The sequence below is a fragment of the Haemaphysalis longicornis genome, unplaced genomic scaffold (assembly GCF_048455015.1).
Source record: "Haemaphysalis longicornis isolate Haplotype H1 unplaced genomic scaffold, Haemaphysalis longicornis Haplotype H1 scaffold_1, whole genome shotgun sequence".
Lineage (NCBI taxonomy): Eukaryota > Metazoa > Arthropoda > Arachnida > Ixodida > Ixodidae > Haemaphysalis > Haemaphysalis longicornis.
Window position 1 is genome coordinate 357,586,890 of NW_027526203.1, and position 27,862 is coordinate 357,614,751.

The 27,862-nt window shown below is 45.8% G+C and overlaps 1 protein-coding gene across 1 annotated transcript in view; it reads left to right on the plus strand.

Annotated features, from left to right (window-relative positions):
- Positions 1 to 315: 315 nt before the first annotated feature.
- LOC144170862 (uncharacterized) overlaps positions 316 to 27,862 on the plus strand; it is a 59,089-nt gene continuing 31,542 nt past the window's right edge. The window contains exon 1 of the mRNA XM_077700887.1: positions 316 to 440. Coding sequence (XP_077557013.1) covers positions 423 to 440 — 18 coding nt within the window. The 5' untranslated portion in view covers positions 316 to 422. The remainder of the gene's footprint in view (positions 441 to 27,862) is intronic.

Below are 27,862 nucleotides of genomic sequence, written 5' to 3' on the forward strand. Positions count from 1 at the left end.
CCTGCGCGACAGCCCAGGCGTTTGATTATGTTGAGAGTTCTAGCCGCGATTTGGGGGGTGTCCGTGGTGTGCGCCTGATCCTTCTGGGCGGTATCAGCCTCGACATCCCGTATCCCACTCTGCACGCCGCGCTGAGCACCCAGCTGGATAGGCGTGTGCGCGGCGGGGTCTGAGAAGAAGGAGGGCCAGCCACAATGGGGCCCCGATTCGAGTGAGCGGCAGCCAGATTAAAGGGGTCAGCGGCCCGCCCCCTCTTCTCGCCGCTGGGCGGCTCGGTGGCCGGAGAGAGGGTGGCCGGATCCGCGCCGACCCTGGCCCACCACGGACACACACCGCCCCGCGTGCCCACCTCGCAGTGCGCGCACCGGCCGCGTACGGGCCTGCTCTCCTCCACCCGACGTTCCTACGACCACCCAGCAGCCATGCTAGCGCTGAGCAAGGTGAGTCCGCACGACCATCCTCGCGGAGCTCGACGTGCCCCGGGTGGGAAGCTTGCGAGCCCGTGGTTCGTGCGTGCCACCGGTGGCGTACCCCAGCGCCGCTTTAAAGAGAACGACACTGGGCCAGCCGTCGTGCTCTTTAAAATAAACCCCCCTCTGCAAGTAAGAAAGATCTCGCACGCGCACGTTCTCGATGCTATCCTCTCAGTGAGAGGGGAGCATCTGTGAAACGCTTCGATACGTTATCGCCCGAGGCCCTATAAGAGGAACTTTCCCTGATCCGTGGAAACTCAGGTGGGCTCCGCTTCCTCTTAATTTCAGCGCGTTCAAATACCGTTGAAGTTAGAAGGGAACATGTCCCCTGAACGCTATGCGAGCTACTGCATCTTTTCTCCAATTCTGTTTGGCGTGAACCGCAAAGCATGAAAACGACACTAAGAGAGGAACGCAAACGCGGTGAGAATAGACGTTTACTGTAAGAGGTATTTACGGAAAATAATAAAGACACGTGGCTTATTCCAAACTATTCAGTAAAGGATCCGCCACGCGTGGCTGTCTTCTGCGACTTCTGGTAAGCAGCCGTTCGGCATCATCTCAACCGAGAAAGAGGACCGACTGAGCTATGGCTTCACTGAACATCGCCTTACACATTCGCAATGGATCCTGTAGGATGTGGTAGGTAATATCCGTCGAGCGGCTAGATTAGTTTCATCGTAATCTACTGCGTATTTTAAAGGCGTTCCAATCTCCGTGCTCGCCGCCCGTGTACTTCAGTCATGCATGCCTTCCTGAGTTCCACGCTTCACGGGCCACGTCCAAGTAATAGTATAATAATAATAATAGTAGTAGTAGTAGTAGTAGTAGTAGTAGTAGTAGTAGTAGTAGTAGTAGTAATAATAATAATTCGTCTGGTGATTGGCAAAGACCTTGTCTGCGTCAAGCTGTCAAGCTTTAATAGCGGTATTGACGCACGTTTCAAGCCAGATGAGGCAGCATCCGAAGTTTCACGGACCTGGCCTCACCTTACCGGGGTAAATATGAATCAGCAAGGGAACCATGAGGATTGAGTGCTAGTTCAGAATTTTTGGGGGGTTCTTCTTCTCGCGGGCGATTTTAATGTTAATTTTGATCAGCATTGACTTATTCTGCCTTTACATGTCACAGTCTGCCAGTAACGGCTGAATGGCTCTTAGGTATAACCAGCCTTCCGAGGTGGGAGACGTTGCGTTTGACGAAGCAAAGCCCTATGTCCTTACCCGCCACGGTGGGTAAGGACACTGAGTACGAAGTCGCAGATTTCCGTGACTTCCCGGCCATGGAAACTGTTTTTCTGATAGAGGCGAAAAACAAGAGCACCCATGCGTCAGAATTTTAGAACACTTCAAAGCAGTCATGGAGACAAAGTGAGAGTTTGTTTTATTTAGAAGATTTTGTATTTTATAGTACCCTCAGTGCTTGTCCGGCAGCGACGATGCTTTATTCGCTGAGAAATTAAGCAATTTAAGCTAAAATTTGAATTCTCCCGCCGCATTGTATGTTTCGTGACGTCATCAATGACGTATGTTGGGCAGGCAGCTAAAACGAAAGTTAGTACGTTGAGTGAGGCTGCCACTATCTGCAATACGCCCCTTTGGTTACTCTGGTTACCGTCTGCCTTTCGCAATGGCGCAGATACCGCTCAAGGACAGCTGGTCGCCCTTGGTTTGCTTCTGAGCGCACTTGTACCCATGCCGTGTTTTTATTAGAGTTGTTAATCATTGCTGTGTGAGACATTGCGTGTGATTCGACAAACACTGCCAAGTAAGCGGCAGTGTCACTTATGCCGGTTGGCCGGAGTCTTGTCAGATAAGCCTGTAGTGCGCCCGACGGCTGTGTTAGGCAGTGCCGGCCGGCATAGTGCCGCGTTAATAGTTTCTGTTTACGTGTTCGTTTGTAGCTTCCATTGTTTACCCAGAATTGTTACTGCTTTGAAAGGAGTATGCACTGAAATCAGGTTAAAATAGCTCGTTCTGCAAGATTATAATCCCTCTTTAATTTGCGTTGGATTTTGTCGGCATTAGCCAATCGCAAGAAGCAGCCCATGATACGTTATTAGTGCAGTGCTGAAAAATGGCTGGTGAGTCGGATGCCTATTTCTGTGTACCTGATTATATAGCTTATTAGAGTGAACTTTACGTTACAAGTAGTGTGAGTGTTATTCTAACGAGGCAATCTTTCGAGGGAGCCGAACTCGCATTTTGTTTTCATGGCCCCTTTAAATGTTCCCAGGTGGTCCAAATTAATCCTCTGCTGTCCTCTACGGTATGCCTATAGTCCAAGTGCAGCCTCGGCACGTAAAGCCTCAATTTGGGTTTTCTTAGCCCTATCTCCCCGCATTTGCCTTTGCAAGGGAAGTGTTCTTGGATGGTTAAAAAGTTGCTTGTCTCGAAGTTGACAGTGGCGCTTGGAACTTTGACACAAGCAAGGAAACATTATCGAAAATTATCCGCTAGCTGGATGACTTCACTAAAACAAGGCATTCGTACAAGCCACATTTGGGCATGGCACGGTGCCATAAGCCCACAAATGAGAACTTGGTATTGAAACAGAGGTACTAGAGTCATTTTAACGAGAAGCTTCGTTCAATTCATTCTCCGTGCTGGAATTTCGTATATATAGTTCTTACTTTTTTTGAGAGTGCAATTCAAATTACTACGACGTGATGTTCGTTTGGGTACGCTGCGCGCATAAACTGTGTACACGACGGCCAGATACCTGCTTGACAAACTAGTTAAAATTTGTCGGTTATATATGGCGGTATACATCCATGGCATGATTCCTATTTCGGCTTCCAAAAGGCGTTTGTAGCTGTTGCAGCATCGGCTCTTCGTTGTACCTTAAGGAGAGATAAAAAGGCATACTGAATACATTCCCTTGGTTTTTCTAAGCTGTGCCAAATTATGGAATCTAAGCTTGCGAAAATTGCTATAGAAAATGATCCATGGCCGCAGTTTTCGGTGTTCCGTTCCGTTTGTGCATACGCCTACCAGTTTAAAATGTTTTGGCAAACGAATATTGGTTTATTAATAATTGTCATGGGGATTTCTAGCACCAGGTAGTTCTAGGTACCACAAAAATCCCAGCTATGAGACTTGCATGCAATTAGTGCTGGTTGCAAAACGTCATTTGCCTCGTAAGCTGATATACGACTCCATGATTTAGCAGAAAACAAAGCTTATCTTTCTTGTGAAAGGATGAGTTTGATTAGGAGCTGTTCAAAAAGGGTCATTTACTCCATGTATGAGTTTTAATAATAATATCACCATTCGCCCGAAATATCCTCTATAGAATTGATTACAGAACTAACAAACCAACTCCATATTGCGAACGAATCAATGGCTCGTTAGGGGTCACGCAAATAAAATGGCGACATCCCTTATTTTAATGCAGGCACAAAGTTTTTGTAAGTGCGGCCGCAATTATTGCGTGGTTTATTGTTGGCGCCGCGTTCTCCATCTACCGCCCTCACATGAAAAAAATAATGGCGGACAATGACGGGGAAAATTATGGGCACATCCACCGGAAGTGAAATCTTCTGGTACACATTCATTAGGTCACACTACTTTAAAACTTGCCCATTTCAGCCAGTTAAAGAGACTCTGCAACACTTCCGATAAATGCTTTCATTCATTCCTTCGAGTCTGGAAGCACTGGGAAAGCTGCAGTTACCGCCAGCCAGGAGTGGGACTGGCGGGACTTGCTTGTCGCAGCAGATGCGCCCTCCGTTTCTGCTTTGCTTTTGTGACATTTTTCTTAAAGTGGCTTTCGAATGGGTTCATTGGAGCAACAGAGCGAAAGCTGGCCAATAGGCGCTGTACAGCTGTAGTGACGTAATTTGAGCACTCAAAGAACGCCAAGACCGGAAAGAGAGAAAATTCTTTTTGAGTAAGAGAGAGAGGGAGAGAGAGAGAGAGAGAGAGAGAGAGAGAGAGAGAGAGGGAGAGAGAGAGAGAGGGAGAGAGAGAGGGAGAGAGAGAGGGAGAGAGAGAGAGAGGGAGAACTCTTTAATGTGGGCTGGAGAGGTCAGCTCTGCTTGCGGCATTTTTTGAGTAAGCTGGTAAGCTTCTAAGTTATCTGATGGGCATAGAACAGCGATTTTTGGCTCTGGTACTTTGTGACCCCTCATTATAAGTACTGAGTGGGTTTGTCGACTGCATTCTGAAAGTATTTGGGATATTTAAAAAGCCGGAAAAAGCATTGCAGGGTCCTTTTACAATTTAAAAAAGAAGCTGGGATAAAATACACACACATGCCCCTTTATCGGGTTAGAGTCTGTATCTCATGGCCTAACTTTTTATTTCGAACAGTTTATACGCATTTCTTGTCATGCGAGAACGGCTTTTAAAATGAGGATTCGTCCACACCATCTTCCTCGCACGTTTTCATGCTGTCGGCTGTGTCGACACGTTCCCATGCTCGCGGCCAGGCTGACTTCTCTTCATCATTAAAGGCATCCCCTCCTCCTCCTCCTCCTCCTCCTCCTCCTCCTCCTCCTCCTCCTCCTCCTCCTCCTCGTTCGTAATATTTGACCGCGCTTCCGCTTTTAAAACAAACAAGAATCGCTTTCGTAAAAAATTAAAGCCGTTACACTCAATGTGAAAGCTCTCGGAAGTGCAGAGCAGTGATTCGCCATAATGGGCTGTAGCGCCGTTATCTGCTCTCTGCTACCACCCAATGCAATTCAAATTTTCCGCCTTCGCAGTGCTCGCGAAACTGCGCTAGCGTGAGTTCTGTTCTTTTTGTGTTTGCTTTTCCTCCCGCACGTGCCGGCGTTGCACTGCCACTTTTTTTTTTTTTCGCTTACTATCGTAAAAACCAACCCAACGAGCGTTCCTAACTAAATGAACGCGGGCGCTGCCAGTTAAATACGTATATTTTCCCTCAAATGTACCTACAGTTTTCTTTGCGCTAAACAAGGGGGGGATGTATGACAAGCGCCAGCGGTTCGCGAGTTTCGAATGCTTATGTCTATATAAACCGCTTGGCTTTCGAAGCCTCTGGTTTACGCAGCGACGACGGAACGCCGACGGAACTTGGGTCCAGCGAGCGAGCTATGACGACACGGCGAGCCCCTAAAGTGCTCTTCACTTTAAAAAAGCACACCTCGCTTTCCCGTCAGGATACAGCCAAGAACGAAGCCTATTCCACCCTGTAAGGTGTGAATGATACCCGCACAATCTCTATTAATCCTGGACGGATTAATATTTTTTTTCATGATGGAATTGGACTATGTTGGCAACGCCGGTGGCTGTCCTCTTCGTTGCAAGCAATTGTAAAGGCATCTTTACGTTACCAGAACGTTTAAAATGCCACTGCAGTCGCTGCTTCATTATAAACCCTGCAACCACCTCCGCTGTTAAAATATTTTAAAATAATTCCGATTAATTATTTGACCACTTGCTGGCAAACGGCTGCTGTTAGGTACGCTCAAACAATGAACAAGGTCCGCTTAAAAAACGCCCTGCTAGTCTCCCCAACGGAGAGAACCTTTCTTGAGATAAATCCAATGCTGGACCTTGGAACTTGGTTGAATTTCTTGTGTGCTCGTTGGAAAAGGTCCCTCGTAGGCACATTCGCCGAAGATTGTAAGATTTTAGTGTTAATTCGGCTTAAAAAAAGAGGAGTAGGAGAAGGAGGAGGTAGAGGAGGAGGATTACACGTTTCATAGAGCAGTCAAAATTGATAGGTTGAGTGCAAGGTAAGAGATCTCCTAAGCCCTAGAGGCCATGAGTATGGACGGCCTGTCTCGCCCGGTCTACCAAATGATGTTGGTGGTCCAGGTTTGAGCTGGTCATCCGACCGTCCTCTTTTCTCAAATGAGGGGTTGGGATTTGGAGCAAGTAATGATGTGTGGCGGCGCTTCCGCACCATGTGATAGATGGTGCATTGCTCTAGGCAGAATTTACAATTGTATGTGTAATATGTCGGATGTATCAAATTTAAAAATTTACCATGTGGAAATGCGTTTGTCTGGAGCTGCCAGTAGGTGACAACGTTTCCGCGAGGCATCTTGAGATGTGGAAAGAAAGCACGATTTTTTTTATTAGGCTACATTTACAACACTTAACGCAAACAAAAAAGTGCTCTTTTTTCTAATAAGGACTGTCGCCTTTCATTTCAGAGGCGTCACTGGTTGTTAGTCTCTTGCGTTTGTTCACTGAACGGCGACCGACTTCCCCCCTTTTGTGAGCTAATTAGCTTGCAGACCGCGATTCACGACGCCAGTCATGCAAAGCCATTGACGATAAGGTAGAGAAAGGAGAGCTCGCTTGTTTATCCGGTCCGATGACTTCTACCCAACCGTTCGGCCGAGTGAGCAGCCCGCCCTAAGCCTCGGCATGGTTTGGCATTCCCGGACAACTATTTAGTTACCAGTATTCGCTGTTTTGCCCAGCAACCCTCACGCCCTCGGCGTAGCCGCACAAAATGTCCGTAAGCTAGGAAAAGTGGCGCTGCGAGAAACAATACCTCTCCTGAATTGCAATAAGATTAGGGCCTCGAACGCGCTGGCCCTGCTTCCCACCGATAACGAGAAGGGATATTTAACCTCTTTAAAAAAAAACTGATTGTACGCCTGAAGAGAGCTCTACAAAGTGTTCGTAGACCTGAAGATTTCCGCACGGTGTATTGTTTTGTGCTTTTTTTTCCCCCGGCTAAAGCTCTTTTTTAGCGATTATACTAAGTGGGCCTCGGTGGTTATATAAGCGCCAGCAGTAGGAACGCGGTGCGCATAAATTTATTCCGCTTCGTAAACTATATTTCCTGCTCCTGCACGTGATTGCGCAACGCAGCTGGAACAGGCTATTATCAAGCAGGTCGGTTGGCCCATTGTCTCAAACACAACAAAAGTAAAAACACAGCAATAAGGCCGATTTGCTCTTCTCTTGAGTCCAAGTGGGACTCCATTTCTAAGACCCTACTTTTTTTGTCTCTTTGCACGGAAGGCTGCCAACAACCCCGCGATATCATCTCCTCATTTTGTTTGTTTTTCTCTGTCAGAGTGCGCAATTATCCCCCTTCTACAAGAGCCCATTTGCGTAACCCACTTTGTCGTTGGGTAAACATGCTGTGCTTATGGCTGAACAACGAAAGAATATCCATCCGTCTCCACTCTCAGGAGTTCGAGAAACATGTTTTGCGGTAAAAAAATGAAATAACAAGGAAACAAATCATGTGTGAATAATTTGCCGTAGGTGTGCTTGCGCAGCTCTGCTTTCGCTTTTTCAGGCCTCTGAACAGATGCATTTTATTTTTGTGTACATCTCCCCTCCCCTTCCCCCCCCCCCCCCCCCCCATTTTTTTTTCTCTCTTTATTTCTCCCCCTTTCATCTCACTGCCGAAAGCCCCTTCTGGAGTTTCAAGCCCTACCGTTAGTGAGGCTGTCCTCTTCAGCTTTCATTAAATGTTTCCTCTCTCTCTCTCTCTCTCTCTCTCTCTTCAGCTGCTAACCTCCTCTTCCTATATACTAAATGAGAACACGTGGCCCTACTAAGATGTGGCCGAGTTCAGCGCAAAACCGAATTTAGTGACGTTGAATTACGTATTTTATAATCCTGACAGGACTTCTAAATTTCATTGACATAAGTGGTAATACCGAATCCACCAAGGTCTAAATAACGAGTGTCGCATTCGGAATGTTGCTGTAAGCAGAAATTGCAATTCGTTGCGCGAAAGCCCAATATACCAAAAATGTTGCTACCTGCATATGTGCACACTTAAAAACATAACAAGACTTATTTTGACGTTTCGGCCAGGAGACCAGCTTTTCTCAAAGATGAGACAGGCCGGTTCCAGGCCGAAACGTCAGGATATATTTTGTTTTTCACTGAGACTATACATTGATACAGTTACCCTAGCAGCCAGGAACCCTTTTTCTGAACTGTATCTATATATAGCCGTCTAAATGTCTGCGGGTAAACTTTACGCACTGGAAAACTTTGGAGGCGGAAGCTCTTACTGCTCCGCTTGTAATTAAGGAGTCAGTCAAGCACGCACTGTTGTGCATAACGCGTGGTTTTAACGAGGTCGGCATTCTATGCACGCACTTCGTCTCGAGCACGCAGTTGCGACGAAAAAACAAAATAAAAAAAGGACTAGCGGTGATGCAACTAGGTTTTTGCAAGTGAAGCGTAGAATGCTCTATACCTTGTTAGCGTAGCCGGAAGGAAGGAGCAGAATGGTTTTTTTTTTTTCCGCAACGGGGCAGTGAGCACAATTTTTGAAAGTCAGGTTTAATGCCGCGTAATTCTAAAATTGGTCGAGTGTGAACTTCAACTTTTTCTTCGCGTGTCGCGTGCTCTATCCACGAAGCATTGCATGCCGGTTTACAGGTGGAAATGCGTTCGCTTTGCCGCTGGGTTTATTTTTAGCCAGTCGTTCCTTATAAGCCAAGTTCTTTAAACTACATTTTCATTTTGTTTATGGCTCTTACTTAAAATGCATGACCATTTATATGGGAACTCAACGAGAAAACCCCTTTGCCTGTCTGTAACGCTTGATGTGTCACCCTTTCGTCGTATACGAAAATGATAATTATTAAACGGCGCTGGGGCCTTCATACAAGTATGGGTATATTTCCCCCGAAAATAATTCTTCTTCTCAATGTCTACCGTAAAATTGTGCAGCCTACCTTAAAGGGGCTTTGTGTGTAGCGCTTCGTAGGGATACGCGGGTATTTCGGAAGTATTTAATAAAAGATACTAGGGCCTGCATACTTTGATATAAAAATCCTTATATTGGCATCGAAAAATGCTTTCCTCAGCAGTGAATATGTGCGTAATAGGGAAGTGAACTTTAAAGAAGCTCTGTGTGCACTGCTCCACAGCAACACGTCGGGTTTTATGGAAGTATTCAATAAAAGGCGCTAGGGAAGTCAGTCATAATGAGGTATTAAACCTCGTATAGAGCAGCTGAAAAGGATTTTTTTTCAGCAATGCATTTGTGGAAAGTTGTGAGTTCGACTTTAAAGCGACATTGTGTGTAGCACTTCATAACGATACATACGGTATTGTGGAGGGCCTTAGTATTTTGATCTCAGAATCCTCATATTGACACCGTAAAAATGACTACTCAGGAATGCGTTTTTGTACAGCCGTCAAGGCAATTTTAAAGGGGCTGGTTGTGTAGCGCTCCATAGGGATACAAGTGGTCTCAGGAAGGTTTTTAATAAAAGACCGTGGAGACTTGATCATTTGCTATCAGACCGCTTATATTACCCCCTAAAGAAACGTCTTTCCAATAACGCATTTGTGCGTAACGGTGAAGCCAATTTTAAAGGTGCTCTGTGGATAGCAAAGCGGCTGAAGCATTGTTTAGGAGCCACTATTGAAAGAAAGTTTCTGCAATTTTCTTTCTTTTTGTCTTTTGCGCTTTTAGATAAGTATATTGCCTGTTTTTATTTGTTTCTGTGCCCTTTCACCGCCGTCACAACTAGCAAGCACTCGCATTTGGTCGACCGAACTAGCCGGTGAGGGCTAAGACCTTGGCGCAATAATAATAAGGCGGCGACAAAAACTCTGTCCACTTTTCTTTCACACTCAGGACTGGACGAGGTCCTGTGAGTGTGAACCCTGTGTACATATATATTTGAAATATGTGCACATCTCCACAGGAATCCATATGGCCAGTTGAATCATGTTTTGTGTAGCGGTGTTTAAATTAACCGTGTTTATCACCATCCATATCGCGATGTATATCGCTATGTATTGCTCCTGCCCACTCCCTCCCCCCTTTTTTTTCTCTATTTAATATCAGTTTATTCACGCCAATCTGAAGTAGCGAGCCCTACCGTTAGTGGGACTGACCTCTTCAGTTTTCATTAAATCTCTCTCTCTCTCTCTCTCTCTCTCTCTCTCTCTCTCTCTCTCTCTCTCTCTCTCTCTCTCTCTCTCTCTCTCTCTCTCTCTCTCTCTCTCTCTCTCTCTCTCTCTCTCTCTCTCTCTCTCTCTCTCTCTCTCTCTCTCTCTCTCTCTCGTCCGCTCCACTTATTGAGTAAATTAGCGGTCAATAACCTACACACCGGGCCAAGGTTGTTTATGCGTAAATGAGATTATACTTATTTTCCTCTCAACGGCGGTGTAAACTTTAGAGAGAGAGATGTCGGAGCTTTTGATCTCCGATTTCTCACATTCAGCAGTTCAGCTCGCGGTCAAGCCTTTTTGGATCGTTTAGTCGCCCATTTTGTCCCTCATCCACTCTTATTGAGCATATTGTACAGCGACGTGTTTTGTCCAATCCCGCTGCTGCATCATGCTGATTCTGGCGATGAAGTACTCGGGGTCTTTTTGAGTTCGAAGTTGACTTTACTTTACTCAGAATAACATTCGCTTACATTCAAGTCCTAGGGTGTCAAATGTCAAGCTTACTACAACGAAACAGAAATATACAAGGGAACTTAGCGGAACACAGCTGATGAGTGAAACGTCTCCTGGCGTCTGGCCCCAAAGATCGGCGGCAAGTGTCCCTCGAGTGAGTCCCCCATCTCTTCCTCGCTTTAAAAAAAAAAAACACATCAGTTTTAGTACGAAACCCACGCCTCCCAATGGGGCGTAACAACATAGAGTGAGAATGGCTATTCAATAAATGAGGATGCTGATAGGACACAAAATAACACATCGTAGGTGTGTATACAAACAGTCACGTCACCCAACATTGTCTCTCATGCAGAAACTCAAAGCCGTTTTCTTAACACGAGTCAAAACGAACACACAAACCAAACCATCGAAAAAAAAAACTGACAAACGCTCAGCAATTAACAACATACTTCGATGAAATCGAGGCTTCGACGGACGCCCGTCTGGTCGGGAATGACACTGAAGTACATAATAAAGAATACGCCGACCACCATGAGATAGACTGGGGCAAGGCACGTGTTGTCGCCACCGAGAAGGACTTCGCCTCTAGGCTGTATCTTGAATCCATAATGATACAGACGAACAAAAACACCCTGAACCGCACTGACGGCAATCTTCCCCCCGCTTACGCAAGGTGTTTAGGTCACGTGCTTCATACTACTTAAACTCTTAGCTTTCTGTCTCTGCTTTTAGTGTGAACAAGGCTCCCGTTCGGGGTGCCGAAACGTCATTGTTTTATTTTCTCTGGTGGTCGGCGTATTCTTTATTATGTACTTCAACATACTTCGATCCGTCTTATATGCCGTCCATGAATTGAACGTCTATAACCAAATCCCGCGCCGAAGATTACCCTTCTTTGTTAGCCTGTTCCCACGTTCCGAGATCCGCGCCGAGTAGAAAAAAAGTCCGATCTTCTGTTTACTGTCGCATCCCCGCCACCAAAGCGACATACGTAGACGTGGAACCAATTGGCATGCAGCCCATCACCACCACCACCACCATCATCATCACCATCTTTGTCGTGCCCACTGCAGGAAGAAAGACTCTCCCAAAGATCTCCAGCCACTCATATCGAGTGCCTGAAGGCAGATAGGGATTGTACAATCATTGGGAGGTGTATAATCGTTGCATGGTGAGGAAATGCTGTTTTGCGTCCCAGAGAGCCTCACCTAGCATGGTTGAACCTATCTAGTACAGCCTCCTGTGGTATCCGGAGACTTTATGACCGGACCAGGCAGCATTTCGGACCTGGTAATGTGATGGAGGGCGGCTGCTGAGCATCGGTACGCTCAGAAGTTGGGACACGCTCCATTAATGCACACAAAGTGCATTAATGGAGCGTGCATTAGGCTTTCGAAGCATCGAAAGCCTAACTTGCGAGTACCGATTTCTCGAAAGCCGCTTAACTTATGCCCTCACTGTTTCGCAAATATTTGAGCAAGCCAGTAATTGAAGAGTAGCGGCAGGTGAGTGGAACGACACGCCGCGGCTAAAGCATTTCTTAGACGCAAGTAACTCCTGAACGACACGCTCGCGACTAATGCACTGCTTAGACACGAGTATACCTTAAAGAAAATCGAGTGCTACAAACGAGGACAGAAAAAACGAAGAACGACGAGACATTCCTCGTTTTTTTTTTTTCTCCAACTAGCCCAACAGCATATTTTACGAGTATACCTCCTAACGGGTGTACTAGCTTCGCTCGAAAGAGTTCGAGCATTAAATGTAGAAATAAACAAATCCCATTGGCGGCCTACCCAGACCCAGAGATTCTTAGCACCTTCTGCTGTATTGCTTGCCTTCCCGCCGCCTTGGGTAGGGGCAATGCAGCTGCGGGGGACTGAAGGCCGATAGTGTGGTTGTAAAATCATTAGGAGGTTCTTGGCGAATATATTCAACCAGGGTTGCCAAGTCCTTGTCTGGTGAGGAAATGCTGTTTGTGTCCAAGGGAGCCTCCCCTAGTATGGTTGTGCATGTCTAGTACACCCTCCCGTGGTATCCGGCGATGTTATGACCAAACCACGCAGCATTTCGGACCTGGTAATATAATGGAGGTTGGTTGCTGAGAATCGGTATGTTCAGAAATTGTGATACGCTTCATTGATGCACAGAAGCTGCGATATCTACAAAGCACCGCTTCGTACTGACTAAACGGTTATCGTGCAGATTGGAGGTATAGCCTTCCCCCAAGCGCTGTCCCATTGCATGATCCTTACATGCAACGCTCTCGAGGCGTAGCATGGAAGACGCCTGCACTGCAACACTACCGCGGGATTCAGCAAAAGGCATACATATGCGCCCGTTTCCCTATACGTGTATGTAACGTGCAATATGTATTTTCTACTCTAAGGGAGGAGAGACGGCGCTTTGTTGGCAAGTGCGTACAGCGCGCAGGGACTCTGCCCCAAAGTGCTTTTTACCGCGGTAGACAATATAACCGCGGTAGACAGTGCGTCGCGTTTCTCCATTCATACTGTCTCGGGGACTGACCCCTCGAATGACCGACGTATTTCTGTACCCTGAGAGTGTACTCGCTAGTAAAACAGAAAGAGTGACAATGCTCTCACAGTTACATTTCGTACACCTCGTGCGCTACTTCAGACCCCCACCCACCTCTCCCCCCGATTCCGAACGCAAAGTAACGCAACAAGCTGCCGCAGTTTCCATTAAATAAAATTAAGTTGTGTGTTCGAGCTTTACAACTCTCTAAAGCTTTACAACTCTTTACAGCTGCTCTAAAGCACACACTACATGCTTTTTCTCGTGGGGAAAAAAGGGCCGTGGCGGATGACGCAGAACTCTAAAACTGGGAAAAGATAAACTCTAGGGCTCCGCGACAATTTACGGTAATCCTGGCACATAAATAGATAATGACTGTATTAAAATCCCCGCTGTGGCTCTGTGGTTGACAACAGGGAAATGCTTTGTGCACAGCAAATTCCTTCTGCAAACATTGCACCCTCTTCGTTGAAGCAAAGCCAATATCCGGAACTGCATTTTAGTGACGATTCGCTCTGTTTTTTGTATCGGTAGTAGTGACGAAGAGTGAGCTGCTTCGGTGACTTCCCTGGGCCTTCACAATCTTCCATTTTTGAGCCCACAGTCTCAAAAAATGTCTCGTTCTGTGGCTGAGCGTCTGTACAATGAAACAAAGATTTACATAATGACAGCTGCTTTCTGCGTTTGTTTACTATGCGGCGTTATTTGTGAGCTTTCAGTCATCATCATCATCATCACCAGCCTATCTACGCCCACTGCAGGGCAAAGGCCTCTCCCATTATTCTCCAATTTACCCGGTTTTGTGCCAACTGTGAACAATTTGTCCCTGCAAACTGCTTGATCTCATCCGCCCATCTAACTTTCTGCCGCCCCCTGTTATGTTTGCCTTCTCTAGGGATCCACTCTGTTACCCTTAATGACCAACGGTTATCTTGCCTTCGCATTACATGCCCTGCCCACGTCCATTTCTTCTTCTTAATTTCCACCAGTATGTCCTTAACACGCGTTTGTTCCCTGACCCACTCCGCTCTCTTCCTGTCCCTTAATGTTACACCTATCATTTTCCGCTCCATTGCCCTCTGAGTCGTTCTCAATTTAAGTTGAACCCTCTTAAGGAGCCTTCGCGTTTCTGCCCCGTAGGTGAGTACCGGTAAGACGCAGCTGTTATACACTTTCTTCTTCAGGGACAATGGTAGGCTGCTATTCATTATATGAGAATGTCTGCCGTATGCACTCCACCCACTTTTGATCCTTCTAATTATCTCTGCCTCGTGTTCGGGATCCGGGGTCACAACTTGGCCTAAGTAGATATATTCTTTTACCACTTCTACTACCTCGCCCCCTATCCCAAACTGTTGTGCTGTCCCGAGGTTATTGATCATTACTTTAGTTTTCTGCATATTAATTTTCAGGCCCACGGTTCTACTCCGTTCGTCTAGTGCGGAAAGCATGCTTTGCAATTCGTCCCCCGAGTTACTTAGCAAGGCAACGTCATCAGCAAATCTGAGGTTACTGAGGTATTCTCCATTAACCCTTACTCCCACCTGTTCCCAATCCAACGTTCTGAATACTTCTTGTAAACATGCTGTGAATAACATTGGAGAGATTGTGTCTCCTTGTCTGACGCCCTTCCTTATAGGTATTTTACTGCTCTCCTTATGGAGGATGATGGTAGCTGTGGACCCATTGGAGATATTCTCTAGTATTTTTACATAATGCTCATCTACTCCCTGGTTCCGTAATGCCTGAATAACTGCTAGGGTTTCGACCGAGTCGAATGCTTTCTCATAATCTATGAAGGCTATAAATAGGAGTTCAGAATACTCAGCGCACTTCTCTATCCCCTGATTGATCGTGTGAATATGGTATATTGTTGAATAACCTTTATGGAACCCTGCTTGTTCTTTAGGTTGACTGAAATCTAAGCTGGCAGAAATTATGTTGGCGATTACCTTGGTAAGTACCTTGTAGACGACTGACAGTAAGCTGATCGGCCTGTAATTTTTCAAGTCTTTCATGTCCCCTTTCTTATGGATTAGGATGATGTTCGCGTTCTTCCAAGATTCTGGTACGCTTACGGTAATTAGGCATTGCGTGTACAGGTTTGACAGTTTTTCAAGTACAATTTCTCCTCCATCCTTCAAGAGGTCTGCTGTTATCTGATCCTCCCCAGGTGCTTTGCCCCCTTTCATTTCTTTCAAAGCCTTCCTTACTTCTTCGGTTGTTACTGGTGGGATGTCTATTAAGCATTAAATTTGTACCGGCCCCCTTTTCATTCCTTGAACACTTGCGATTGTTTTCCTTCGGACCAAAAAGTTTCAAATGTCAACAACATTGTGCAGAGAACAACAACAATATTAATAATAATAATGCCAATAATATTATTGATAATAATGACCGCTTAATTCTCTGTAGATATCGTCGAAGAAGTCGCCGGTAAAAGCTGTACAGTACCGCATCTTGACATGATCCTGCAGGGAGACACAAATATTTAAACACTTGGTTAGGAATGAGGCATGTATAAACGCAGTGACAGAAAGAATAGTTGTGGCAGAGCCCGATCCACAATACCTGTGTTTTCATTGTAAGCGAAAAGTAGCCAAGTGAATCAGCAGGTCAGCAGAGGGCAAATTATTTTTATTCGCAATTGTTTGTGCGTGGATTTTGAGTATCAAAATAAAACTAAATATTTTTAAAAGGTGGTGAAAATTATTTGTGTCTTTCATTGAAGAGAAAATAAAGCATCTCAATTCCCTAGTTAATGGCGCCAGCAATACGTAGCAAAAAATAATACATTCTTTCTGGGTATATAAGCAAAGCTAAGATTACTATTTCGTGGGCTGCCAGGGTGACGCCTTTGGTTTCATCTACAGCGAGTGAGTGTGTTGCCATAGAAGCTGCGTTGCGCCGACTGTCATCGTTTGAAAGGCAAAAAGTCACAATATTCAGCGATTCAAAGTCAGCCCTTCACCTGTTGCAGCGGGGTATACCTGTTGAAAAGACCTGTCAGAGATCCCTAGTTCTACTAAAGCGGCTTAAGCATGAAGGCTTCACTGTGCAATTCCAGTGGATCCCGTCGCACGTCGGTGTAGCGGGAAACGAACATGCTGACAGCTTAGCCAAGGACGCCTTATCTTCTACAAGGACGGTGCAAACGTGGTGCGATTTCCAACGCATACAGAAACAGACCGTTCGCGAGCACTTTAAGCAGCTGTGGCGACCAGTACATCAACCAGTCGTGACGAAGGGCGTGAAAAGAGCCGAAGCCTGTCTGCTCCACCGAGTAAGAACAGACTCAGCCCGTACACCAGCTTGACTACATAAAATCAACATTGTTTCATCCCCTTTGTGCCCCTCGTGCAGTGTGACTGGTGACATTGATCACTTCATTATGAACTGGTTCAAGACCAACCCTGAGCGGACGAACTTTTTTTCGTGATCTCCAGAAGTTAGGAGTGCCCCATGCTACATCGGAGGACATTATTTTTCCTAGGGACCACTGGATTGTGCGAAGAGATGTGCCTCATCTCCTACTCGGATTCTTGCAGTCCACAGGACTAAGTGAGGTGTGGTGACATTGCGTGTCTGTTATTTTAGGACTAAGTGAGGTGTGATGACTTTGAGAGATTTGATATGGTATTGGGGACGATTAGGCGGAGCAATTGCCGGCAGCTATGCAAGGCTAAGTCCGCCTTATTCAACAATACTTACTACTACTACTACTACTACAGTTGCTAACAGGGATGAGTTTTGTAAAGTGTTTCGGGAATCGAGGCTTGTGGAAACGATACGAAGAAAGTGGGACGTTGTCACTGGGCTTTTGCAACTAGTGGGTTTACATGAACGAATGATTTGCTCCATTACTGAATTTTTGCTTTTTTGTACTACGTGTTTCGCGGAGCTCCCGCTCTGAAATCTGTGCGTATTGTGCGCCAGCGACAAATATCGTACTGCAAGGTCAGCACGCGTTCACAGTCGATAAAGTTTTTGTTATTCTTCCGTAAGAATTAATAAAAGCCTACTCTTTGTCTGCACTCGACTAATCGCTCTGCCTTCCGTTGATATAGATTTGCGCGTCAGTCACGGGAAATGCCGCCCTTACGTCAAGCGGCCAAGGCATTTAACCAATGCTGATAAGAAAGATAGGGCAGAGATCACGGAGAGAGATTTTGTAGCGTCATAGAGTGGGTGCGTGGGAGCGGCCTGCATAGAGCGTCATAGCAAGAGGGCTTGACGGATAGCTTAAAAAAATGATGTGATGCTCACTGCAAACGTTATCGATGTTAACGCGGACTCGGAAAGATGAATCTGAACAGCCAAAATTTGAGATTTCGATCAATAAATGAGACATGATTTCATGGGTCAATTTTGATATCGCGAAAGAAAAAAATTTTTTGCTGTTTCCTTTTGCTTTTTTTTTTTTTTTTTTGCGTGAGAGAACGCGGTATGAAGTCCATGCAGCAAAATACTCGCTCTAATCTGGCGTCGTCGGTGATTTGTAATTCTACTGATAACTTCATAATGACGACGCGGAGACAATTTCCTCTCTTTAGCTTTGGCAGCTGCCGCCCAAAGCTATTGAGCCGAATGATACCAAGCATATGAGTGAGTGAGTAAAATTATAAGGAACAAAATTAATAACGTGATAACGAAATAGTACGCTAAAATACCTTGAACTCTCTTGCTCGAACTGCCTAATATAGCTCGTGTCGTCAGGAGCACCTCTTAATGAGGTCCGCCTGCGCTTCACGTTCGGCCAGACTCAAAGATTGCGTAGTTTCCCGCGGTCGTAAGGCATCCAGCAGATGGCGCTAGCATGACAGCTGGCAGTGCAGTGCGTTCCCGGACCGGAACTCCTGCAAGCGCTGCTTGGCAAACCCTGGTCGTCAGCCGTTTCTACACATATCGATTAGCACATGCCGGGCCGACCCATATGGGCGCGTAGGAGACAGCTGCTACAGCGGATTGCGGAGCAGCGGAATGCGTTTCGGAAATTCCAGACGTAGCTGATACGCACGCAACCATCGTCCGCAAGTGGAACTCTCATTTGTCGTTTTTCCAGTACAAGTTCAGGGAAAGTAAAGAAAAGTAACATACTGAAATAATTGCGCCTGGGGAAAATTTTTGTTTAAAATAGCATTCATTAAGCTTTTCACGCATTTTTTTTTTTACAGCTTCAGGAAAAAATTGCCCGAAGTCAGGCAAAACAAGGACGCATTCTCAGGAATATGATAATAATAAGAATGTATTGTTCCTTCAAAGCGGGGCTTCCGGGGTTACTTGGAACGCACGAAAAAAAAAATTCCCCTGACGCGGAACTGAACTCCCGGAACAATGGGAAGCATGGGAACGGTACGCTCGCTGGTCCAATAGATAGCCTCGCAGAATAGAACGGCAGGCGCCACAAAAATCCCGCGTCGGCGTCTTGCGCAACAACTGACCGAGCACGCCATAGAAGTCGTGTGCTTGCATGCGTGCCGCAGGACGCAGTGTCTGTTTTCCTGTTGCGTTCTCGCCTTGATTAACCGCAAGTTACCCGTTCTCCGTTCTCGGGTGGAGTTATATACTTGCGCAGCAGGTGTTGCTATAAACAATTTGGCTGGGTGCGCGTCAGGATTCAAAGCTGAACAAAGCATGGGACAGGTTAGCATAATCGAAGGCTGAAGTATCTGTTCTTCCTTCTACGGCAACAAAGATGTTAAAGACATAATTTTGGGAATATTCTGTTCTGTACGTCCAATCGCCGAAAACCTAGCGCACACCGGAGATGTTACTCCCTCTTGGCGTAAAATGAAGGGAAGGGAAGACGCGGGATGATCACTTCCGAGAGTCACGTTGGGTGTGTCGTTGGCGGCGCAGGCATGGCAGCGGCCTCCCGAGGAACAGAAGCACGCCAGTCGCGTCCCCGCGGAGCGAAGGAAGCGTCGCCGGCTCTCGGTTCATCTGCGATTCTTCTCGCACCGCTGGTCACGTCAGGGGATGGGAAGAGTTGACCGCAGCGGAGACTGCAGTTCGTGGGTGGGCGCTGATAAAGAGCGGCATTGTGTGCCGTCCCACGAAGTGTACCTATCCCGAGGAGCTGCCATGCACGCAGCAACACTTAAATACACAGCTCGGCCGCTTGCGTTGATTCGATTCCAGGGTAACTTGCATCATATCAGCCAGCCCTTCTTACGCGCGAAAATGATGCGCAATGTAGACTTACGTCCATATAGGAGTTTTATGTATTTGAAAATAAAAAATAAGGGATTCAAGCGCCCTTTTTTAAAATTTCGGATTACTTTTAAGGACAAAAGAAATCGGACTCGCACTGAAGGGTTCGAACACGCCCACAAACACCCACATGCACACATATACATATATGCACATGCACACACACATACATGCATGCATACATACATGCATACATACATACATACATACATACATACATACATACATACATACATACATACATACATACATACATACATACATACATACATACATACATACATACATACATACATACATACATACATACATACATACATATGTCGGGCGTGATCAAATGAAACCCGTTCGTGCGTCTTTATTGGTAGGAACAAAGAAGTATTTCAGCAGGCGCAAAATAACCAAATAAAGCAAGGCATAAGGAAGTAAAGAGATACCCCAAGTTTTTATAAAAGTAGCCGAACGAATTCAGACATACGTCCCACTGCTTGTGAAAGCGGCTCCGCGAAAAAATGTGTTCGTTGTCTCGAATCGCAGCAAGTGTAAACTCCAACCGATGCGTTCTTCCTTATGGTAGTCGGTCAGCACCCATGGTGTCCAGTGGTAACACATTGTCTGATACTTCAGTTCTTCCTTCAAAATTGTTTGAACAGTTCCAAACAACTTAGACGACTCGTGCGCGTGAACGCAAGCCCCAATAATGGTCTCCGTGTATATGCACGGCTGCACAGATCTTGGCAATGGCCTCGTCTGTCACAACAACATGCACACAGCCCAACTGCGGGAGGTCTTTCTTTTCCGCATCTCCCTCCCGAAACATTTGCAGGCGTTCAGACACTGTTGTCTACAACATAGCCATGCACAGACAGCGCTCTGCAATTTATTGGAACACCATGCGGTAATACAGCTCCAAGAGCTGAAAAGAGATCCACCAGTCGAATTTTTTCGACCATTTTTTTACATATTCCCTATCACATAGCCACGTTGTAAATGGTGTCCAGACATGCGAGGACAGACATGCGAGGACAATTAACCCCTGCTCGCTTGTACTGTGCTGGACGCTTATCACAAAAATACAGTGCCATTCCACTCTGTGAACTAAGATGACCAGCAAAGCTGTGGTGCCGAGTCTCAACGGGAGTGACAATATGCTTTGAATGGGTTGTAGTACAAGGGGGGCGCGAAGCAAAGCACGTTTGTTTGTAATTTGCGATTGAGCATACTTCCTGGTTAATTGCCTGAGCGAAACTTTAACTAACTAGAGTTTTATTCCAGTGGACAAACAAGGGGCTGTCCGCTTCCCTCCCGTGCAAGGTCATGTATCGACAGAAGACGAGAATTGCACAGTATTTACAACTTCACTGCAAACTGCGTAATTTTGAAAAGTAAATGAAACTCGGCGTAATGTTAGATTCGTCTTAGCGGCTAATTGCCATATAATTTGTTTCGGAATAGTTTCGATAAAGCGACAATTACAGCTGTTTCTGTAACCAAACTCCCTCCGAAGATGGGCGTGCTTCACTCTGCAACCCTCAATATGGGAATATGGGAAAGCCATCTTATTAAGACCAATCTGACAACTGTTTCTTCAAAGGGGCCATGCAGGCAAAACACAAGTTTGGTTCATTCGAAAGATTGCCTCGTTAGAATCATGCTGACACCACTTCTTACGTAAACTTTGCTCAAATGAGCTATATAAAGAAAGAAACGGAATGGCCATGCAACCCACCAGCTCATTCCACGCAACAGAACCTATGATGTCATATGCCCAGCTGTGCGATTGGCTGATGCCGGCAAAAGCAAACGCAAATTAGGCAGGGCTTATAAGCTTGCCAAACGAGCTATTTGCGCTTAAATGTCATGCATATTCATTTTAGAGGTAAGAATGGCGGGGTAAACAATGAAAGTTACGAAGATACATAGAAACATAGAAACATAAAAGTACCGATGCGCACTGTACTTGGTACTGGGCGCACTATGCTTGTTTTAGCTGCACAGCAGGCCGCCGCTTCGGAGTTGTTTTACACGACACTGGCCGATTGGCGTAAGCGACGTTGTCTTACGGGACCCTGTTGGTCGAGGATACCCCATGTGTCACGAAACGGTTACTTTCTACAGTAACAAAAACAAACCAGGTGCAAATACGGCCAAGAACAAAGAAACGGCGGACAACGGTCCGTGGATAAGTATGATAACGCCATCTTGTAGGCCTGATGGCAAGCAAGGTTGCAGAGCCGAATGACACAGTGGAAGTTCGTTGGAATACGCGCCGTTATGACTTCATTTCAGAAGTCACGAAAACACACAATTTGGCGGGAGAATCAAAATTTTAAGCTAAATTGATTAATTTCTCAGTGAATGCGGCATCCTTTGCTGCCGGGCAAGCGCTGGGGGCACTGTAAAACACGAAATATTTCGAATACAACAAACTTTTGCTCCCGCGGATTGCGAACTCGTAACAACAAGCTCGTTATAGGCGGGTTCGGCTATATCGAACTAATCGTGGTGCATATTGCAGTTCGCTATAAACGGGTTTGACTGTATTAAATAATAAAGGACTACGACTTTTTTTGTTTTTATGAGTTTTTCCATACGGTAAAGGTGTAGCGCAGTTTTACGATTCCGGGTATTTGAGTGGGCCCCGCAAATTGTTGCTACGCTCACGTGCAATTGTTGTCTACATCGCTCTGTTGCCGGAGACGATCTTCTGTATCCTAGCCATAGACACCTTCGACATTTTGCAATAGTATAGAGCTTATAAGGAGCATGTTCCGAGACATCTTTGTGGGAAAAAAACCCTAGCGTTTTTGCCGCGTACGATTTCAATGTCCTACTCGCCAATGTGAAGTGACGTATATCGATGACAGGCATGCCTTCTGGCCCCACTCTATAACCGCAAGAATTGTACAGCATTTTTTACCACAACCGTACAGTATACAACCATGCAGTTGCTAAGCTCTTGTTCAAGGAATAGAAAATATTTTAAAAGTGTTGAAGAAAAGGAAGCGACAGTGATATTTACAATTGTCTACTAATGCGTAAACGTTCTTCTACCGCTTCTTTGTATCGCCAACCTTAAGTGTTTCCTTGGTGGCGTTGAAAGAACAGGACAACCCAGACAGAGTCTTTCCTTCGCTTTTGCTTTTTTTAGTTTATCGCGTGAGAGAGCTGCACTAGACATACCTTTGCAATTTCGTGAGTTCCTTTACAGTTTTTTTTGTTCCTGTTTTTTGAGTCAATCCTGTGAGGGCACTGAATTAGATAGGACCGAGCTGGCTGCTTGATGACAAGGACCTACGTAAGTAAATGCCAGAGGATGAGGGATGTGCAGGCTGGGGAAGAGATACGGGAACAATCGAACTCATAGTAATGAAATTCCAAACTATCCATTCACTTCGAAATGGACGGAAGCCCGCATTCCTGAAACACTAAAGGGAAGCATTAACAGGTCGGCAGTGGATATTAGCGAAAAGAGATAAGAGTATTTGTGGACATAAAGCACTAAAAGCGTCCGATTGATGGCCGTCGCAACTATTGTAAGCTACAGACCATAATCGAAACCGAAATATGCGTCGAACTTTAAAAAACTGAAGAAAAATTCCTGGGGTTGATGAGGTATGCCTAAGTGACTTGAGAGAGAGAGAGAGAGAGAGAGAGAGAGAGAGAGAGAGAGAGAGAGAGAGAGAGAGAGAGAGAGAGAGAGAGAGAGAGAGAGAGAGAGAGAGAGAGAGAGAGAGAGAGAGAGAGAGAGAGAGAGAGCGGGGGGGGGACTTTTATTGCAGCCAGAACGCCCTAGTATTATGGTTTGCGCTGGCAGTGTTGGCCTCCCGCGCTTCAGTGCTGTCGCAGTACTTGTGTGGTTGGCAGCGCTTAGCCGTCGCAAGTTGGTAGACCATCATGTAGACTGGTGGTTTCTTTTGGTGCGCTATAAGACCCCATGAGTCGCGCATGCTCGTGGAAACCACATAAAGCTCGTACTGCAATTTTTATCCAAATAAAGTGATGTATCCCTCTTCTTGGCTGCACCGAACACCAGGCAGATTGACGGCTTCACCAGAAGGCCTATGGAGCCATGAGTCGCGCGTGCCCGTGGAGCCATTAGGTGCTCGCTCTTGTTTTGTGTTATTTTTTGTTTTATTTCTCATCGTGGCTCCATTGCTTCTAAAGGCGTGTTCCACGCGCGCAAGTGAAATTTTGGGGCCATCCGTTGCTGACAACGTCGGGTGTTTCGCCTCGAGGGGCACTTACGCAGGCGAAATGGCATATTTTATCCCCCCGATTCAAAGGGGAAACACTGTTAATCAATAAATCAATCATTTATTCGCGTGCCTAGGAACAGCTGGGGGGCCTTTGTGATGGCGCAAGTACACAAAAACAAAAATACACGAGACAGGATGTACATATCGACAAAGAAATAATATAAGAGGATAAAAATTGTTGCGCAGAAAGAAGACTACACATTTGACATAAACACACAAACACACACACTTACAAGCGTCCACTCATTCACACACGCACAAGTAATTTATAGCAGTGAGACGTATCTGACACGAGTAATCATTGGTATTCTAGTGCATACAGCTATGCGAAGAGAACTATACAAATATAATATTGTAAAGGCATCCATTCTGAAAGGATGACATGTTTTGAAAATTGGGCTCGGAACGTTGGCATCAGCAAGCGTAGCCAGGGCGCCACACAAAATATCACCACGAAGAAGTTTATAAAGAAAGATGACATCTGCTCGGACTCGCCGGCACCACAGCAGGAATATTTTGCAGGAAAAAACAAGCTGCCATTTTCGTCTGCTTGAACAGTACGAAAACAGTACTTGAAGGTTGATTTCATGGGTTCGTATCCTTATACCAAATATGGCTATCAGTAGCCAAACCGGGCGACTTTAGTTTTATTTGTTATAATTTTTTTCTTACACTGATCTACATTTACACCATCATTTAAATGTCTTCATATTTAACCAATTACGCATTTTTGTGCATACTATAGGGACCGGGCTGCCGTTGTGTGGCACCACCGTGATGATGATGATGATGATGATGATGATGATGATGATTAGTGGCTTTCTCTTTGAATCGGGGCGTCGGTTGACAGCAACCGACTTGCCTGTTTTATTACGTTTACTTGCTCTACTCCCAGCTAACCTATAGATTTGCTTCCTCCCTCCCATCTCTCCCTCTTTTCTGTTTTAAAATCATCGCCCCCACCCCCCTTTTTTCTCCCCTCGCTGTTCTAAATTCTCGCCCGCATGATTACTCCGCCTGCGTACCCATCCCTGCCCTACTTTTCCTCCACCACCACTCCAGTCACCTCTTCGTCACCTCTATGGCCTTGAAGTTGAGGTTCCCCCTCGCCCCAAATCCCAAAGCCTCCGCCAGCGTCGTTTCCCCCTCACCCCGCGGTGGCCATATCTCTGTGCAGCTCCTGACAATATGGTCTATAGTTTCCCGATCACTGCCGCAGCATGCACACGTTTCATCCTGCTGCCTGTAGCTACCCGTGTATGTCCGGGTTCTCAGGCACCCTGCCCGTGCCTCGAAGAGCAACGCACTGCCTCTCGTATTGCCATAGAATCCCTCCTTCTTCCCAGGCGGCACAGAAAGTGTGCCCCAAGACCGGCCCGTCTATGGCCGCTTTCTGGCATGTCCGGCCAGCATCCAGGTTCTGGCAGCCACTGATCATGCGTTGAACGGCCAACATTCGGCAACCAGCGCTTCGGCATTTTTCCGTCCGCCCGTTTCCGGACGCACAACGGCAGCTAACCGGCTGCCAGATATTCAGTTCTCTTACGGCTGCCGATGTTGAGAAAGAGAACGGCCGAAGTACGGCCTTAGGGCATCCGTTTTTTCTTCGGGAAGCGGTAATCGGCCGAAGCACGGCAAGCGACCGGCCACAGAATATGCGTATTCTTGCGGCAGTTGGTGTTCGAAAGGAGACCGGCCGGAGCGCGGCTGCCGTGCATTCGTTGTTTCAACGGTGAACCGCGCGTCCGGCGGACGTACGGCCCCAGAATATACGTTTTGCATTCGGTTAGCTGTCTTCGGCCGAATTACGGCCAGCGAATGGCCACAGAATATTTGGCAACCGGTGTTCAAGAGGAGACCGGCCTACGTAAGGTATCTGGTTATACGTCCTTTTTTCGGCAAACGGCATCCAGCCGAACAACGGCTCGCGCCTGGGCGCCGAGAATTCATGCACAGACGTGTTTGGAAGGAGACCGACCGGTTTTTTTTCTGGGGGAACAAAGAGCCGTTAGGGAGCCGAACGACGGGGACGCGTTTTTCATCCGCTCCGTGTTTCTACGTTTTAAATGAACGAACATCGTTTGTCAAACAGTAATGAGTGTTCTCGGTGAACGGGCAAGGTACAAGGACTCACTGGACATTAGCAGGGAACCTTTTAGGCCATCGAAATGTCATTTATTGCCACAAGAAGACTGTGCCACACCGACGGGTGAGCTAAGCCTCGCCAGTCATCGCCGCTACCAAGCTTCTGCCTCCGGCTTCGTCGACGCATCATCTCGAGGCTATTCGCCCGCTCAAGAAATGGAGAGCATTGGAGACATCGATCCACCAGAGATGTCCGATCCGAGATGGAGATGGTTCACCAAAATAACTGGCCTTCAAGGGCGTCGAGCAAGCGGCAACCACGCAGGAGCTAAACCGCTACCATGTCAAGGACTCCCCACCAAAGAAAGGCAAGTGCGAGCAAAAGCGCAAGTTATTCTGCTTACAATTAAACTGCGACAACCAATGTTGCACTATGTTGTTGGTGATAAACGTAGAATAGACTCGCTCGTGCATTGGTAGGATCAACTTCATGCCCTGCACTATGTTACTTCAGGGGATTTTACGACTGCCTATTTAGAAAAAAATTATTTTAAGTTTGCGATAACAACAGAGCCTTGTCACTGACGAAGCCTAGCTGTTAATTTAGTTCCGATGTTTGAAGGTGAGCTTAGCTACTCTTGGGACATGACTCATTTGGGTAAACATAATCGCCAGCATCCTAGCAAACACGGATTTTGTCAGGATTTTCTTGCTCAACGCAGATTGTTGAGTTCACGCACGATTTGGCTCTTGCAATAGATAAGCTTAAAGTGGTTGACTGTATATTCTTGGACTGCAGAAAAGCAAATGATGGTGTTGCATATCACCTTCTGCGTAGTACATTTCATTCTATGAACTGAATGAATCGGTTTTTGCATTGTTATTACTATTGGCCCTATAGCTTTGTTCAAAAGTACTGTGTAGTTAACCGGACTATAGCCAATGAACGTGATTCCGTATACCTGCAGCTTTATTCGCATTTAATAACATCCTGGTGTGCTGATTCAGAAAAGTATTTGGATGTTAAACAGTGTGTTAACGGCACCTTTACAAGAAAACCTTCATTCCAATTGGATACGTATACCGTAAATTATGCTGCTGTGACAACGGCCGAGGAATATAAATACCTAGGAGTTTATTTAGGGAGTGGTTAGAGGTTAAATAGGCAGGTTCACACCATAAAAGTTACGGCTGCATATGTTTTTGGCTTTCTGAGACGAAATTTCAGTGAACCTCCATCTAACTGAAAAGAACAACCGTATTTCACTCATGTGCGCTCAATCTTGGAGTACGCATGTGTTTTCGTGGATCCCTACACCAAAGAGCTCGTTGATACGCTCGAAAACATGCAGAATATGTCAGTGCAATTCGTATTAGGTAATTGGCACGCTCAACTTAGCATGAGAGAAAGTAAAAGTAAACTGAAATGGCAGGACGTGAAAGATCACAGACGAAACCACAGGTTTAACTGTTGTAGAAGGGGAGAAGTATGTCCAAGCGCCATTCTACATATCTCAAAGTGGGACCGCTAGCTTAAAGCAAATTATTAACTTTTCTTTAAAGGTGACGCCTTGCGCGATTCCTTTTATTTTACATCAATGCTGCAGTGTAATTATCTTCGACGTATGATTGCATTAACTGTTTATATTGACGATTTTCAGCGCGCTTTGTAGAATTATTTTGTTATTTTGTCTCATATTTAATGCTTAGTGTTATGTATCTCCCTTCTGTAATGCATGCAAAGGAAAGCAGGTATCAAATAAATAAATAAATAAATAAATAAATAAATAAATAAACAAACAAAACAATGAATAAATAAATGAATAAAAATAAATAAATAAATAAATAAACAAATAAAAAACAATAAATAAATAAATAAATAAACTTCCAGAGGCGCAAGTTTGCCTCCGACGGGTTGAGAACCCTACGCATTCAACCTTGACCAATAAAATATTTATTGCCCTATTCGTTGCAG